Source organism: Brachycentrus maculatus, unplaced genomic scaffold, assembly GCF_059751285.1.
Source record: "Brachycentrus maculatus isolate JH-2025_06_01 unplaced genomic scaffold, ASM5975128v1 h1tg000115l, whole genome shotgun sequence".
NCBI lineage: Eukaryota > Metazoa > Arthropoda > Insecta > Trichoptera > Brachycentridae > Brachycentrus > Brachycentrus maculatus.
In genome coordinates this window covers 508510-528626 of record NW_028280868.1, presented here as the reverse complement: position 1 = coordinate 528626, position 20117 = coordinate 508510, and the positions used below count along the sequence as shown (strand labels likewise).

The following is a 20117-nucleotide window of genomic DNA, read 5'->3' as shown; positions in this document are numbered from 1 at the left end:
TTTTATTTTTATTTTGCCAACAATAAACCTTACTATTTATAAATCGTATTTTGCATTTGAAATCAGTACATTACAAATGTATCTGTATATTTTGTGATTCGAAAAAATTGTTCTGTTCATAAATGGTCGTTACTCAGTATGCGACCCTCGCTTTATCCTTAATATTATTACCCTAAGCTTCTTCATTTACGTAAAATCTATCCCAACTAATGGACAATTCGGTTAACACCGTGTTTATTTGAGTAATTTATGCAGGTAGAGATGAATTTTACAAGAAGACTCTTTTGTATTGATAAGGTTTAATTCTAAAAATAGAATATTTATCAGACTTACCGACTAAAGCGATTTGGTGGAAAGGAAGTTGGACTACCGCTTCCGCAGGGTAGCTACCCTAATCCACGAGTTGACCGGAAACAGATCCAGATTACACGAAACTTGCGTATTAATATATTTGGTGACAAACATGTTGGACGGGATTGTAGCCACTTGCATATATACCTGTGTTTCAACCTCGTATAAACGTTGATTGATTGGAAAGCTAAAACGCAGTTCACTGTTATTTGTATCCCGTGTAGCTAGCAAAGGCTTCCTGGATCGGTCAGTGTTGAGTACTCACTGCTCTGCGTTGTGTGTCAGTCCTTTCCAGTGTCAAAGTTTGTATTGTCAAGTGTTTGTTTTATGGTTTCAATGGCCGGAAATTTAGTTTGTGAATTGTTTAGGTCCATTAGAATTTTATGATAAATACACAAAGTATCAAAGACTCTGATATTGGTCAATGGCTTACGTGATTTATGGAACGACGTATAATTAACACCGCATCGATTAAACTCAGTGCCCTATGTACAACGTGAGAGTAGATAGAGTCAAGGGTAATAATATGCATGCATAAGGCTGGAAACCCCATTCTCATCTGGGTCAGTAATAAAATTATTGTATCTAAACTCTAAATACTCAATTGTTAATTAAGTGCATCACTCTATTACTTTTTAAATTTCAAATAAATTTCAGTAATAAACTGGAAAAAAAAACATATTGACAATGTTGTTTTGTTTAAAAACAAAACTGATTTATTTGAATAAGCATTTAATGTGAATGAATGTTTTGTGAAAGAGAAACAAAAGAAGGAGAAAAAATATGAATATATTCATCTAAGTGAAGGTAAAGTTTTTTCACGATTTGTAATTTCAAAAGGTTCTTCTCTGATATTCGTTAGAGATCACTGCATTGCAGCGATATCTTCAAATACAATTCCGCTGGCATGGTAAAAAGTCTATATTCAGAGTAATTTGTTCTTGTGAAAAATGTCGAACCACCTGGGAATGAAATCCGAAGCCCGTAGCGTCTGTGTAGTGTGCAGTGTGCAGCGTGCAGTGCTCAATAATTACACTACAGAGGCTGACATGTAGCTGCCGGAATATTAGCTCGTTCGATAGACTACTTGATAAACAGATGGGAATAATACACGAAGTTACACTACTGTTACATGAAATTTTATTAAATTCAGAACCTGATTAATCTTTTTCGATTTTATGTAGGTTTATAATTTTTTGTTTCAACTTAACCTTAATCTTTTATCATTTTGAAGAAATCAAAACACGATTGATTTTCGTGAGTTTAATTAATTTTCGTAAACACTGGTTCGCTGTGCGAGGACATTATAATTTTTTCTACTTAAATATGTACGTCTGTTTAGTTTTTCGAAAGATGAATTCAGTTGAATTGTGTTTTCAATTAAATAAACGATTACTGATTATGGTTTTACTTATATAAACAATAGTTTATCTAGAAAACGAAAAATATACAGTCAAAAGAGAGAAAAATAAATGGCGTTTGTGTATTGACTATTTACAAACTAACGTGCATATGGAAGTTCTTCTTACTCTTATTCGAATCCAATAGTGCACAAATAACTATATTTTCACTTGGAAACCGTACTTGCACAGCATAGCTAGTGCAAGTACAGTTATGCAGCCTCTTGTTCCCTATTCAAGGGTTTTGTTCTCTTTTCTCATGGTATGTAGATCCATTCTACATGTATCCATAAATACAAGACAAATTACTTAATTTTAATCAAATAAACATCATTTCAATTTGATGCAGTACCTTTTGCATAATTAAGATACAAAAAGGAGTTATTTTTCAAATGTTTTTGACAAAAGGGTGTCATTTTCTACCTTGAAATTAATCTTGAAGAACGAATATATTAGTTAAAACAATTTATTAATTAAAAATCTTTTATAGCCTAATTCAGTGTGAAAAATGTGTGCATTAATGTGAAGTAAAAAATTGTCGATTTGACTGGGGATGTGTCTTCTGTGATCAGGTGACGTGGGCGGCGCGCCGGGCCGACCGGCTGCAGCTGCTGACGGTGGGGCGGCAGGCCTACTCGGCCGACACGCGCCTGGCGCTCAGCTTCCGCTACCCCAACAACTGGCGCCTGCGCATCGCCAGCGCGCGCCGCCAGGACCAGGGCCTGTACGAGTGCCAGGTGGCCGCCCATCCGCCCATCATCAGGCAGATCTACCTCACCGTCATCAGTAAGTCAATTTACCTACTTTATTATATTACTATTTTTTTGTTTTTTTTTTTGTTGACATCTCATCAAAGATAAAGAAGAATATGGAAGTCTGGGCATTTACGGGGCTGGGGACCGTCATAGGTTGTTTAAGTAATCATTTTACACAGGTGTACCATTCATTAATTCTATCCATTATTGACAACCACACTACGTAAATTCTTGGAAATTCTATGTATATATATATATATATATATATATATATATATATATATATATATATATATATATATATATATATATATATATATATATATGTCTATATATAAATATATATATATATATATGTATATATAAATATATATATATATATATATATATATATATATTTATATATATATATATATATATATATATATATATATATATATATATATATATATATATATATATACATATATATATATATATATATATATATATATATATATATATATATATATATATATATATATATATATATATATATATATATATATATATATATATATATATATATATATATATATATATATATATATATATATATATATATATATATATATATATATATATATATATGTTTATATATATATATATATATATATATATATATATATATATATATATATATATATATATATATATATATATATATACATATATATATATATATATATATATATATATATATATATATACATATATATATATATATATATATATATATGAACCAATTTCGAAATATTATTCTTGAATCATTAGAACTTCACTAGAGACATCTATTGGTGAGATGAAAAGAAGCTTTTTATCAAGCAGAAACTCTTTTATTACAATCCAGGATTCGGACCTCACATACTAATAGTACAACGTAGTGCGTTTGTCAGTAATAGGTAGAATTGGTGAACAATCCAATTTCGAAACATTGTTCTTGAATCATTAGAACTTCACTACAGACATCTATTGAACTTGGTGAGATGAAAAAAAGATTTTTTAAATAAATAATAAGCCCCGTAAATGCAGAATTCCATATTCTTCTTCATATTTGATGAGATGTCAAAAAACAATATGAAAAATAACTCTTATAATTGGAGATAATCCAGATTTGCGAACAAGTATTTCGACACACTCAAAATGTTGCTTTATTTTTATTAAATGAGAAACTCACAAAACTTGTGTGCAACCTATCATGACATATGGGATTGAAAGAAGGGTGGACACCGTAGTCACAAACACGCGCTTAGAGTGTCAAAAATGAAGACTCTAAGAAGCATATGTAGCAAAAGTCTACGAGACAGAAAAAGTAATTCCAGAATAAATTAAATATGTGAGATCGAAGAGGGCAACGAAGGAGACAATGGTATGCGCGTGTGAGGAGAATGGAGAATGGAACCATCCAGACTCCCTTAAATTCCACTGTACGGGTAACCACAAGGTAGACGACTCCCAGGCAGATTACCAAAGAGATTGATCAATAGCAGGGAATCAACATCGCATGTGGCTGATCCTTCTTAAACCTCTAAAACTAGGCCACGTGGCCTACATTAAGCAGAAGAAGAGGAGAGAAATTCATCATCAATATACAAGAGGACATAATAAAATACATGTAGAGTCGATGAACACAACTAAGTTTGGAGTAAGGTCCTTGAAATATATTGCCCATACCAAAGGAAACCAGCTGCCGGACACACATATATAAAATAAAACCCAGTCTGGGATCCAAAATGAATTAACAAAAAAAATGTTTACGGAAATATTTGCGTTAGTGATAAGTTTTATTTTCTTATTTGTTTCCTTTGAACATGCTTCTTATCTTACGTTTTTTATATGCCTATTTACTATACCCGTGTATTTATTATATTTCACATTTTACCCAGTGCTCATTTTATTTAATTTTCATATTTTCTTTAACTTTCTATAAATTTATTCTTTTAGTTTTGTTAACCTTTATCACATATCCCAAACTGAGTAATGGAAATTACTCTTCGGGAATATTTAATGTGACATACGAATGTAATATGTTTAAAATACATAAATTATCTATTACATGTTTGTGAAACAGAAGCCAAGCTAACAATTTTTTTCTCTATTTATAAAATTCCAACAATCCTTTAACACACAACTTTTGGGTCTCTTCTTTGCAACTTCCTTCTTATTCATTTTGCAGTCATACGTCTTTGTAATGTAGACTTCAACCTCAATATGTGCTGGAGTACTGTGCGATGCTACATATTTTCAGCGTTTCTCCATGGCGTCGAAAGCCAACTAAGGATTTTCACCGAAGCTATCGCAAAGCATTAAACGTATTATGAAATAGAAAAATATGCCCAAATGATGTTAAAAAATTGATACTTATGCGAAGATATTGTGCATGTAAAAAGAGAAATAATATCTAGATAACTACTAAGATTTTTTTAAATATATTGTGACACGTGTTTCGATGCATTCCGCATAATTTTCAAATACTGTAGGGTGTTTAAAAATTATGTGAAATGCATCGAAATACGTGTCACAACAGATTTTCAGAAAAAGTGTTAGTTACCATTCAAAATTATTTAGCTTTTACCAGAATGTGACTGCTAAATAAATCAATAAATAAAAATCTGTTTGTGCCGAATAAATAAATCAATTAAAACCAATTTAAAAAAAGCTATAAATTACTCTTGATTTTTTGTCAGGTGGTACGTTTGTACAAAATAATACGGAATAAATTAAATACTGTTACGGGAAACGTCACTGGTAACTCCATACTTCACTCAAAATTATAACACCCGAACAAATAATACAATACTTCTTTCACTGTCTGTATTTGGGGCTATAATATTTTTCTAACATCAATGTTACATCACATTTCGTTTAAGACCATTTTCATGTGATATTTTTCTTTAGTATTTGATGGAATTGAGAATACAGTTAAGGAATAAAAAGTTTCATAATTTCTTGAGACATCTGTTGAAGATATGGGCGCTGAAGAGAATATATTTTTTAAATGTTATACATCTACATATCTTTTTATGTTTCGATTATTTTTTCAAAACTGCATTCATAAATACTTTATACACTAAAATTAAATTGGGTAAGATATTAATTGAAAATAAAATAAACGTATTTTACATCAATTGCGAAAATCAATTTTGATATAAAACGTTTATTCACATATTCCAAGTTTTACTTATACAAAATTGAAATAAAACAATATTAAGTTTAATTTAAAACGACCTTTACAAACTATAACATAAATGAAAGGCGTAAAGCTTTGTTCAGCGAGTGAAACCTTTTGTTTGACTTAAGCTTCTGATGAATATTCTGGAACTCTTGCGCAATTTTATCCATAACTAAACGAAGAGAGAGAAATTTATTCCGAGCATTGCATTTCTGAGCTTTTAATCTCGTATTTCAAATATAAAATCTACAAAAGCAACGTAAGCTTTCCAGTTTTCTCACGTAGAAAGAAAATTTGAAACTCGGATAGTACGAATATGATTGGATATAATTTTTTATCGATTCTTGCTGCCCTAAAGAAAGTTCTCTATATAAAAATATTGTTATTAAAAATTTCTGATCTTGAAAATGACGCCATTTGTATTCAATGTTTGTGTTTCCTTACAAAAAATTGAAACTGAGCATAAATTATAAACAATGTAAGTTCTCAGCGACACAAAAATAATAACATCTTCAAAAATATTACAAAAGTAAAAAAAAATAACGATCTTCTTGAAACCTACGCAAAATATTTTTTTTATTTTGTCGACGAGTTACATAAAAACTATTTTCACAGAAATAAGAATTTATTGGATCCTTTTTTCATGTTAATAAATTATTGTCTCTGAAACATCAGAAAATTTAAGGAAGGACATCAGACAATATTGTTTTAAAAATTTGCTTAGGTAAGCTTTAATTAGTACGATTCTTATACATACGATAGTTCAAGTTCCCTTTAAAAACAGCTACATTCTCCTCATTTAAAAAAAAAATTCTCGTAATAATTTACATATATTTTCAAAGCGCAATAAACATTGGGTTTGTGGTATAGTTTCGCACCCCAGTACCAATTTGCAAAGCCTGAATTAATGGTACGCCGAGTAAGTTAAGTAGGTAATGTGAGAGCTTGGTAGCGATTGTGAGACTACCGGTGCATAACGGAGTTTTGGTACCAAGCGACGATTAAAACTTAAATGCCGGTATCAAAACTTGTTTTGTTGAAAACCGAGGAACGGGGTATACTGAATGTAGGTTAAAGTGAAAATATAAGTGTACGCGTCATGATGACTTACTAATATTAATTTCGCGAATTTGAGAAAGACTAAGATCTTAATTTATTTAATCTACGTGTTTCACCTTCCTCAGAAATTGACAAAGAAAGTTTTTGTTTTATAGCGAGCGTTCGTTTTGCTATAATGTGGGTTAGAAGTGTTAGAACATCATAATTTCTTAGATATGATTTCAAATGAAACCTAAAAATGGTATTATTTTGTTACCTTTGACTAGCATAATATATCACGATATCATGTAATATATACAAGAATAAACGTTCAGTCACCTGCTTTAAGAATTACCCGTCTTTTTATGTGGCAATTTAAAGAATTTTACTTTCAAGATGCACTTTTTCATATGAAGCACTGAACATATTCTTATCTAATTATATTTTTTAAAATTATTATCAAATTAATTGTAGGAAACAAAATATTGATTTTTTATTTATATTATTAATATGCCACTTTTATTGATGAAACTTAAATACGATAGATCCGTTTTCTACAGTTTACTATAGAAAACGGACTTCCTTTAGGAAGCTATACGAAAAACAAATATTCATCTGATTTCTCCACAGATGAAATTTGCTAGTGACCTTCCTTCTTTGGATAATATATAATCTATTTATGTAACTTTTTTGTTGTATTTTATATATTTTACTTAAATATCAGACTTTTGATTTTTAAATAAAATTTAAATACATATTATGTTTATAAAAAGGAAGATATTACTAACAAACTTAATTTTTATATAACATAGTGCTACTTTTTATAACAAACTGCCAAAATGGTTTGCTTTCCAACTGAAAAGGTTGAATCAGATGTTCATACATTATGAATGATTTTCTTAAACAAAACAGGTGATTTGTTAACTTTCAAACCCTTGTTAAAATAGTTTTCACAGCCCTCGTCCCTTTTCTAACTCACCTCAAGGGCATAAATGTTACCAATGACCTTCATTGTAACCTCGGGAATTAATCTTTACTATTGTTTTATTAAATCATGAACATGTCGGGGTAGCCTCCTCATTTATAAAGGCTTAGGCACGTATCCTTAGCTTAAAAAATATATATAATCATTGGGAAAAAATCTTACATTTGTTTTTACTAGCTATCACAATGGTCAAAATAAACCGCTTATATTAAAAAAAATTAAACAGTAGGTTCACATAAAAAAAAAAAGTTTGAGTGTTGTGGTTATTCAAATAAAATTATCTCATCAAAATAAAGTGCACAATTTGTATTATTAGTAAAAAATGAAGTCCATATAAAAAATATGTTAAAAAAATGAAAAGATGAAGTAATTTAGTATTCGTTTTACAAATTCAAATTAAATATTTACGATTAAAAGTTTTTACAAAAAAAACAAACTTCCGGCAAGTGTTTAAAATTGTAGAGAATATGATTAAATGCGAAATTAAAAATTAAGTGTCGAATTAAAAAAAAAACCTTAAGTAAGAATGAAATAAATTAAAATTGGCAGGATGTAGTTTAAAATACTTATTACCTCTGGGGTTGAATTCAGTATTTTTGTGCAAAGGTAAGGTTTAACTTATTGAAAATACTAAAGGTTGTAATTTTAAATAATTTAAATGTTTTTTTATTTATACGCATTGAAATCTTTCAAATGAAAATACTGAAAATAATAGTGGCAAAAATTATGCACACATACACACGTGCGTAAAGAAGGGTACTGATATGTTTTTGTTCTTTTGTTCGATATTGATAAAAAAAATAGGATTTTACTGCCAACTAACCTTCCTTCTCTGCGAAACGAGGGTTGATTCCCTCATTCCCATGCCGTTCGTTAAAAACGCTCGAAAAGAAAAAAGGACCACTTTTTTATATTATCCCTTCTGATTGCCAAAACATTACTGGCACCATTTTTCATACTAATATTTGCACCTGCGTAAGGGTACACCCTGCTGATTAGATGCGAACATTATCAAAAAAGATATTCACCAGTTCTTTTATAAAATAATCAACTACGTGATGAAAATTTTCGGAAAGGATCAATATTTAGGTGAGCGATACAGCGCCCTCGTGATGTTGATCATTTTGTGACTTTGTGTAAGGTTCTACGGTATGCCTTTTTGGAGAAAATAAAACTTTCATTTAGAGAGAAGAACTATTAATCGATTTTAATTTTAAACATACATAATTGCGGATAGAATTAACATTAATAAACAAAAAAGCATGCATTTACCTAACAATACTATGAATTTATTTACCAAAATGCCAAGGAACGTTGATAATAATACGTACAAAAAGCTTTAATAACTACTTCTAACTTCTACCTTAATAAATATGGGTAAATAAAGTTTTACCAAAAACGTTGTTTCCCGATAAAATTTTCTAAACCTCTTATCTAAGGTCATAAAAATAAAAGAAAAAAACTGCAGTTTTGTACAGAAATAAATAAATATAATTTTATCTTCATCATATTTTAAAACAAAAAAACTATTTCAAAGTTTCCTTCAAAAACACAAAAATATGCATACAATTCGAATTACTGAGAAAAATAAATCATAATTTGTGTTTACTGTTAAATCTAACGAAAAATAAAGTCTAGAACAAAGGCTGGGAATGAATAAAATATGAGCCATGAGCCATGAGCTATGATATTATGTCGATAGCTCCAAACAGGTTTTCTCTATCCGAGATCCAAGGTAATGGAAGACAGTATGGAGTACAGGGTGGGGGAGTACAGTGGAGGGAGGTTTAGCGGTTGTTATTTCAGGGCATAATTTAGGCGAAAATCAGGGCCTAGAATCTCCTTCTGCGCTCTGCTCCACAGATATACAGAACAAAGTCTTCTACATTCAAGAAAAACTCCATAGTAATCGCATATTTTAAATAACAAAGGCCATTCTCTTCGTGGTAGAAGGATTGTTATTCCGTTGGGCTTTATTATTTTTATTTGAAATTATTCTGATCTCCAATGAGAAGCACTCTTAAAAAAAAAAGCTTTATTCGAATGACAACAACATTATTTTGATATAGGTTCCTGTACAACATCTTATTATAGATATTGTGACCAGATTTCTGTATAAATAACAAAAAAAAAAAATTTGTCTTAAGGATTAACTTGTATTAACTTTTAATAAAACAAATATATTTGCGACGTTATATTCGTAATTAAATAACAAATGCTTTACGCTTCAAATAATATCTTATTTTAGATTATATATGATTGTCACTTATTGTGTTACTTATTTTATTTGATTTGTTCGGGAATTACATTACAATTATAGCTTTAGGATAATTAAAAAAAATTACATAAACAATAATAAAGCCAATAAATAATTCCACTACTATGTTATAATTAGTTGAACATAAGGAGATAAAAAAAGAGAGAAGATGGGGGGTGTGTGTGTGAGGGTGGAAGTAAAAGGGTAAGCGTATGGTTTAAATGGAATATGCAGGAAGGAAAAGGAGAGGAGAGTTTATACAAAATGAATCTCATAATTTTAATTATCGCAAAATATTTTTCTCATTAATTAATTTATCAATCAAGGCCTGTAATATTATAGCAATGCTCAAATATTTTGTTGGTTTTATATGCTTATTAAGATTACCGATTATTTTGTGAAAATTTTCTTAAGAAATACTACGGTCATATCTTACATAAAAATCATAGTTTATGAAAACTAAGGTTACAAGAAAATAAAATTAAAACTTATTGTGAGATTTATTTAAATATCTGAGTGTTGATTTTAAATGCATAAACTAGGTAGCGTGGAGACATGTTTGACATAAACTCTTTTTGGTAAAATAATAAATGGTTACTAACATTTTATCTGTGTCATTAGTTTCTTGAAGTGGCGAATTAATGACTGATTTAAATGCCAAACTCATGAGAAATAAACTTCCAGACGTTGGGTATAAGTTGTATTTTCTACATAGCTAACATTATGTAATACCACCCTTAATGACAAATGTATCTCGGCTTCTAGTAATCCTTTGAGACCGAAAGTCCGACATATACTGGAGTACGAGATATTATGAGTCCAGGACCACATGTTGGGAAGAAACTCAAACGATATTTTTTGTCGATTCATGTACCCGCAAATCTAGTTAAGGGTTGGTATAAAATTATTAAATTTTGGATACAAACCAAATAAGTTATTAAAAATTAGTGGCAAATAAAAATTCAAATGATACACGATATTTTTGAAAAGTGGGTTCACTTAGCAAAAACTTTAAATCGATCCTTTTTTGACCTTAATTGAGTATAACGAGATTCAGAGTTTTTATACTTACCATTATTTATTAATTTTAAGCATAAAATATTTGATCCTCTCCCTTAAGTAATGAACGTATTTTCTTTTGAAATCCCGATGAAAGTAAAATCTCTCTTGAATTTCGAAATGCTTTCATAAAATTTGTGAATAAGGTGGGTTTTTTGTTGTTAAGAGTTTATGTTTTTAAATCAAATGCGACGCTATTTGGTTTTCAAAAGTTTTTTTTTTAAAGACAAATTTTATTTGAAATGAGATTCAAAAATCTTTTATTCCCCGAAATGATTTTGCCTCATGAAACCTTAAGCTTTGAATTAAAATGAGTTGATTTGCCTTTAATATTTAATATGTGTCCTTATATTCATGAAAATATATCATTTTTTCCTTACATAGTTTTAAAAAGGTATTTTGATTTAAAATTTCGTCTTAAATCGTCGTAGGTAAATATAAATATGTACATATATATATATATATATATATATATATATATATATATATATATATATATATATATATATATATATATATATATATATATATATACAATATATTTATATATATATACATATATATATATATATATATATATATATATATATATATATATATATATATATATATATATATATATATATATATATATATATATATATATATATATATATATATATATATATATATATCTAAAATCTATAAATAAATTTATAAATTGTATAAATTATTTTTCCAATTTTTTTAGGAGGCTATAAAAACTGCGCCACTAGCAATTAATTTCGTAACTTTGTATCAATTACCCATTAAAGTTGAGATAAAAGAATTCATAAACACAGGATGAAAGAGGTCGGTATTCAAGCTTCATGCTACGATGACATTTGAAGAAGCTTGGTTGGATCTCAATTTCATCACATATCACCGATAAATCCCGAATATCACTTTGATCATCAATGAATATTTTTTTATATTTAAAGCGCTTTCAACAAATTAAACATTGTTTTTGACATACAAGGTATCGCGATCATTGTAAAAAAAGTCTTCAATATATGAATTTAGTATTTAAAAATCTTATTTGATGTATATATAAAATTCTTAGTTTCGTTAATGCACATTTTTATATAGGATAAAAAGGTATCGACTTAAAAATGTTAAAAGAGGTAAACATTTTTTTCAAAATAAAATATTTTTTTTAGGCTGCAAAATACCATTTCTACAAAGTCTGTTCACTCTGTGGAATAAAAATAGTGTGAATATATCACAAAATGTATAAATAAAATATTAAAAAGGTCTTTTTCGTCTGCTTCTGTACCTCCGAGTAAACAGTTATGATATGGAGTAGTTGATGGAGCTTTTATATTGCATATTTATGTATCTCCTGAAATATTCAAATGTTTTTTATACCCACTATGCCACTATGGATTTAATTATTTATGTTTTAAGGATATACGAATGAACAAATGAAACTTGGAATATGTGAACAAAAGAAAACTGCCATGGATCTACTTTGGTGGGGATTTGGTAAAGAATCGTGACATACATATATTGTAACATTTTTTATCATGTGGAATGTGTTATCGTTTATTACTCTATAATAGTATAAGCGAATCTTTTACTTGTTGTCTTTTATCTACATATGTATTTATTTAATATTACCGTATATTCCTTTGAAGGATTCGTTGTATCTGCATTCAATTGGGTCTCATTCTTGCCTTCTTTTTCGTTGTTTCAATTCAACTCATTAGGAAATAGATCGAGTGAAAAGTAAAAATGAGCTGAAATTTTTCTTATATTATATTAAAATCTATAAAGAATAAAAAAATCTTTATGTAGAATACATAGCGATGGAAAATTTCTCTAGTAAATTTATCACAATTACTGTCAAAATTGCTCTTAAGACATAAATTGTGGGATTTATTGATTAGTCAGCCTTCTACTAGTGGTAAAGAGAACTTGAGCCATAAATGCCTTCAATTAATTATACGATGAACTTGATCCTTTAAGTTATTGAAGCTATTCAAATAAAGTATTTCAGCGAGCAAAGATCTTCCAATTAAAGTCAGCATTATATTATCAATCACAGTAATATCTAATTTTTAATTTACGGAGATAACATATCTTTGGCATTATTTTTTAATCACGTTGAATTTCAAATAAATTATTATGATTTTTTTGTCATTGATTTAACTTACAACATTGTTTCTTTTTATTTCTCGTCAGGCTTTTCTGTTTATCACGTTATGTGCCTTTATTACTTCAGTTTAGTTTCAGATCGAAACGCGACATCTATCATCCGTCAATAAGAAAACTGCTCAAATGGCAGCACATCGTACTCTACATTTTTAATCTGACTATAAAAATATAAAATAAAATTTTAAGATATTACTTTATCCAAAATTAACAAACTAATATATTTCAATGTTGACTTGACAAAATTTCAATCTTAATACCTTAGAAAAAAATAGTCGTCATGACGACTATTATTTAAAATTATATGCATATCAACAACATAACCTTGTAAAATAATATTTTTACTGTTGAAATATATCTTAAATGTTAAGAAAATATGTTTCATATCCTTATTTTAAGTAATACGATTATATGTATGTGTATTCGGAAAATAAACGTCTAAAATAATATTATATATTTTCTCTTCTGGGTATCCACACTATATAATTCAACTTTTGTGAAAACGGAATCATTTTTGTTAGATATAATATAAAATACATGATTGTTTGCAATAAAGAATGTAGGTACCGCCATATTTATTAGTTATAGCTCGCCGAGTTTCTTCCAGATGTTTATATCTTCCGAGGAACTTTGTTCCTTTTATTCCCCAGCCAATTACAACTTTTTCAGAAGTGTGAGAGACAATCTTGGCTTTATTTCGCGTCCTAAGCAACGCGTCAACGATGATACATTCCCAACTCCACAAGGTGACTTACACATAATGATATTAAAATTAAGATTTATTATTTTAATAAACATAAGGAAACAAACAGTTAAATCCCAAGGAAGGAATAAATTCACTTTCGCGGTAATACGTTTTCATTAGCAACCGTTTCATACTTTTAATGAAAATATTATTAATGTTATTTTTTTATGGGCAACTTAAAGATATTCAAAACGAGTTATTCACCTTGAGATGTTATAAATCAATAAAACAACGGTCAAAACATTAAAAACTGGAGAAATTCGTTTTTATTAAAATTTAATAAAAACGTTATTAAAATTGGTAATTAAAACAATTTATGTTTGTACTGGGTCTGCCTTAAATTTGATTGAAATGTTTACGTTGGAATAAATGTTTAAACTTCTGTACATAAATACTGGTTTTAATCTGTAAAGATATTTATTTTTGTTTATTTATTTTTGTTAAAGTGTTTTTAAAGAATGTCTCAAGAGAGAGAATTATAAGTATTTAAAGAAATATCGTGTGCTTACAAAAACTTTTTGTAAGCACACGATATTTCGTGTTTTTTTTAACTATAAAGTAGAACTTTAGTAAGGATATTAAATAAGCGTTTTTGTATTAAGATTTTTTTATACATGATTTAAGCCAAACGGTTGGCAAACGAAGTGATAATGACTATTATTACACACCAATAATGATTTCATGAATAAAAATAATAAAAAGATTTAATAACTTAGTATTATTTTTTTATAACCAGGTCCAGAAGTGAGCATCTGGGACGAGAGTGGTCGAGCTGTGGTGGAGCGCTACTACAAGGCAGGAAGCTCGCTGCAGCTCACCTGCTCCGCTGCTCAACTCCTGCAGCCTCCTGAACTCCTAGCCTGGTGGCGGGGAACCGTTCTTCTCTCTGAAGGCATAAGGTAAACTGGACTTTATAAAACATCAGATTAAAATCTAATGCTCTCCATTCCATTCCGAAAAGCCGTCCAAAAATGCAATAAATCGATAGCACAAGTATGATAAAAACCATTCACATAGTAAATAAGACGATGATGAATCAAAAGCCGTATAATGACCCGAATTCTATAGTCTCTCTTTATCGAATCTTTTTCGTCTCTGTTCAGACGCCAACAATATGAAAATAATTTACCATATATAATTTAAACGTATAATCTGTTTCCCGTGTGAAATGGAAACGGCTATTTTTTAAGGAATTATCCGCAAAGCCTCATCTTTTTAAACTCTTGTCTGCAGGTAGGATAGTTAGGATAGAAAAAGTAAATTTTAAAAATACCGAACTCCCATACCAATTTAAAACAAATATTTCATGAATTTATTTTACACTTGGTGGGAATCTAAGCCACAACGACAGAGTTTGCAGTCGCGCATCTACCCAACAATGCCACAGCGCCTGTCATTTGTATTCGTCTTAGAGATCTCGGGTTCGAGGGAGGTCAACAAATTTATATATCTAACCAATATTTGATATAACCTAACCTAACTAATATCTATTTGATATCACTCTGGACTGGTAGCTGAAGCGCAGGACTGATTACTTTGCCTTCACATAACTTACCATCATCGTTGTCACCGTCATCCTTGATGAGATATTCATATTTCGTATTTTTGTTTTAAGTACTCGTAAACACTGACGCACTGCATAACAGCTAAATTTCAATCAATAAATTTTACCAATTTAATGTAAGATTTATTTTTTTATAACAAAATAAACAAAAATAACAAAGAATAATACAAGTTTAATAACAAAAGTCACAATATGTATTTTATTTAGTCATGAAATGGAAACTACGCAATGTTTATTTTTATATCTCAAATTTTCTTCAAACTCTTATCCGCACTCAGTACTCGGTGCTCTATGACACTGTATCGTATAGAAGCAGTATTATCTTGATCATTAACACATGGAGGAAAGGTGATCAGCCCTTCGCTTCAGGTAATATTGAATAAATATTTTAACGAAAAATCACTTTAAATTATTTGACCCCCCCTGCGAATTGAACCGAGCGTGCTGACCATTGCACTACGGAAGCGGATTGTAATATCTACTATTAGTTATTTATCCCATTCAAAATTTATCCGCTGTGAAGTCTAGGATTTTCCGCTTTAATTTATGTGTGTTTGTTTTTTGTTCACATATAAAAACACATTTTTATTAGTAATATTTTAAACGACTTAACTTCTGTTGTTGTTTAAAAGAATGTCCGATTTATCCATCTTCGTGAAATAACTGTTTTCTGAATCTGAAATTATTTTCTCAATAATCTGGAAGAGAGAAACAATTTTCAAAAACCAATGTATCAATGTGGTTTTCAGAGAAAACAAGTGATTGCTTAATTTTTTCTTCTCTGTTCGGAAATTATAAAAGAAATTGCCTAATAGTTCTCCCACGTAAATATCGTAAATATAAAATTGTCTACGAAAATATCTCAGGATATCATTTGAATAAAAAAATCAGTCTTAGAGAAATTGTTTTACTTTAAAAAGCATGCCCTAAATTTCTTTGTATTTAAAATAAAAAAGTATTTTTTTCAATATGCTAAGCAACTATATTGTTTCCTACATAAAGTTTGTGGTTTGAATTTTGATTGACGAAATAAAACAAATATTTTGTAAATCATAAATTTTTCATATAATATAAAAATTAAATGGTTATTGACTTACAAGAACAACGTCAGACAAATAATTTTCTTGACGTTTCTTTCCTTCAGTACAATATTTAATAAATGAACTCCTTTATAACGCAAACTAATAATAAAACGTGTCTGTGTGATGGTAGAGATCTAAAAAAATGCTTGAACCCTTATTTCTTGAGTTTCTATTCAGAAAACAGGTTTTGATATCATATATTTGAAAAGGTTTAATTGAAAAAAACGGTATGACAATACTTAAGGTTAACGCGTATCTAATTTACAAACACACAAGGCATGAATATTTTTATTGCTTAATATGTGATTGAAGATTGGTTCGAATACAATATAAGCATCATCACAATTAATCTGTATCGGATATTTTTAAAGGCGTTCAACCTTTAAAATGCATTAAGATATGTATTTGATATTCAAAATCACTTATTTAAAAAAAAGGATTTAATTTTATTTTTTGTAACTTATTTTGCGTGTTTATTATTTCAATCGATTAAAATATAAATTGCGTATATATCATATATTTTTGTGATGAATGTTATATGCACTAAATTTTGGCTGTGTCCAAATCATTATTCACAAATTTATTAACTTTTAATTAATATTTATAACTCTAACTTTGTGATTCTCTATTTTAAAATTCATAAAATAATTTTATGTAAAATCACTTTATCATAAAATTATCATAATCTTATCATATTGTCTTCTGGTTACAAAGATTTGAGAGGGAATCAGTTTGCTTCAAAACCGGCCAACATCATAATAGAATCAAATAAAGATATGCAGTTATTCTAATCGAAGTAATTTTATATGTTGAGTTACTTTGTCAATGAACTAGATTCCTATTTCACCAAATAATTTACAAATTTATTAAACAAATTAAAAGTTGAAGCAATAAAGATTTTGTACCCGATATTCTAGCTTAGTGGTTTATATGGTCCTATGGTGGTCATTTTTTTCTAATTATTCAATATTTTTATTGTTATTAACCACAAATGGTTCTTTGGAAACATTTTTAAACTTGAACACAGCAATCGATAATTAAAAGTGTTTTCCCAACGAAATGCAAATTTAATTTACCAGAAAATTTATAATAACTTCAATATAAAATTATATACTTAATGACTCGCCATGAAAAAATAGTTTAAAAACTTTAAATTAAATATGAAATGCTGCTTCTGGCACAAGTTTAGTTTGCCTTATTCTAAAAACACTTTGTTTAATTTTTGATAAAATTTCTTTTAAGAATCTTAAATTAATAATTTCAGAGTCGAACTTTAAAGAATTTATTAACTTTCAGATTTGTGGATTTCAATATTTTTTGCCAAAAAAGGTAATGAACAAAGAGCTTTTTGTATTTTCTTACTTTTATGAGGTTCCAATAGATTTTCTCAAGTACAAAAATATTTTGTTGATTTCAAAAAGTATTGGAAGTATTTTAGCAAAAAGATTATATGTTATTTTTTGACATTTCATCAAAGACGAAGAAGAATATGGAAGTCTGGGCATTTACTGGGCTGACGACCGTCATGGGCTGGTTTTGATTTGCAATAAAACGCATTATCATCTGATCGATTAAAAATATATCGAAATTTGATAAATTCATTATCATGAGCTTAGTTATGACACGAATACTAAGTTTTTTTTGTTTATTAAAATTTTTTTGTAATTATTGTTTGTTATATGAATGTTTCTGTGTTCAACTATTTTTCTTTACTTTTTCGAAATCAAACAGGATTCAATATGTTATCCGCGCGACCAATCACACGAAATTTGGATTGGCGACCAGTTCAGGATTAATTTGTGATCGAATAATTAAACCTCAAAATTTAGATGGCGGTAAAACCCAACTCATTTTATCGTGATTTTTTATTGCTGTTAGTATAAGTGGTTATTTAAGTACATTTTTTTTCACGACACCTTTTTTTCTTTATTTAATTTTTTTTCCATTTCACAATAAAGTATAAGTACAAATACAAAAATATTCCATCGTAATAGTAAAAAATGATCTCACAAAGGCATGACCTGTGTGTGAGTATACTTTTTATTTAAGGTTATAATAAATAATACTGGAAAGAAAAAAATATAAATATGTTAAAAGTGCTTAATTTAAAAATAGGGAATAACCCGCAATGCGTCTATTTTAGATGTTTGTCTGCAAGTAGGATAGTAAGGATAGGGAAGATGAATTTGAAAAATGCATTACAAACACCCAGAACAATTGAAAATAAATATTTTTTCAATTTATTTTGCCATTGGCGGGAATCGAACCCGCGACACCAGTTTCGCAGTCGAGCGTCTACCCAACTACGCCACGGCGCCGGCACCTAGCCACAATATATAAATATTTGATTTTAACAGAAAAAAAGTTGAATTGAAAAAAATTAACAATAAGTATGTTTTATATAAGTTACAAATTAAAGAATGAAGCAACAAAGGTCTGTTTTTTGTTTTTAATAAATAATTGCAGCAAAATCTTAAGTCAAAACAAATTTAAATAATTAATGTCTATCATATAGTCTTGCAGTTTTGGAGCTATGAAAAATAGGTGTCTTTGCGCGACTCTGGATTTGCAAAAAGGGATTTTATTTGCAAATTTCTATGTTTTTTTCTAATATATTATCCTTACGAAATTCCTTCTTTCTTTAACAGTTGCAACGTGACTGGCGCCGATAGCGCCACGTGCACCCTTGTCGTGGAGCAGGTGACCCGCGCCCACGCGGGGACCTACACCTGCGGGGCCTTCCCGTGGCCGGACGGGGCTCCGGGGCCCCCTTCGGAGGGCACCCCGCCGGGGCCCACCGTGCAGCCCCCCTACACGCTGCCTCAGCCGGAGAACTTCGCCAACGCCTCGGTGGCGGTACATGTCCTGCATGGTAATCTTATTGGTGAGCATTAGGATATTAACATAAGAAATCGTAGACATAATTAATGTTCTTACTTTTGTATTTTTAAAAAATGTAAGTAATATTAGTTTAAGACCAGTCATCAAAATTTTTGTCTACCGGTTTCGAGACCAACCCGTCTCTTCGTTAGGACAATCACTACAACAGGATAAAAATAATACTACAAGTCACTACCATAGCACTATTCACACACTTATAAATATAGTCAAAGAGTGGATGACAAGAAAAAATATTTTATTATTGATTAAAGGAATAATATTTTAAAGTCCCTTTAGTAAGTTATTACTTTCGGATATTAATAATATTGAGAATATTAAAAAAAATATATGTTTTTGGGCACTAATTGTTGTTTAAGAATGTTTAAAAATACACAAGGGTTTTAAGTTTAAATGCCTCTTTATAAAATGTGTTCTCTGTGAAACATTAGAAATCATTTTAAAAAATGATCTGATATCACACATAAATAATATAACACACATAAGTGGCCGAATCGTGACAGAATAAGTTTTTTTAGTACGGATTTAAGGTAGTAGATAAGTTTGACATCAACATGCGTCGGTTTGCGGTATCGTGAAATGTTTAAAAATATTTTTTTA

At 29.1% G+C, this 20117-nt stretch overlaps 1 protein-coding gene across 1 annotated transcript in view; it reads left to right on the top strand.

Annotated features, from left to right (window-relative positions):
• The window catches only part of LOC148309913 (uncharacterized), an 81055-nt gene that overhangs the window by 52343 nt on the left and 8595 nt on the right, over positions 1-20117 (top strand). Inside the window, exons 5-7 of the mRNA XM_088259299.1 lie at positions 2324-2537; positions 14710-14872; positions 19268-19503. Coding sequence (XP_088115425.1) covers positions 2324-2537; positions 14710-14872; positions 19268-19503 — 613 coding nt within the window. The remainder of the gene's footprint in view (positions 1-2323; positions 2538-14709; positions 14873-19267; positions 19504-20117) is intronic.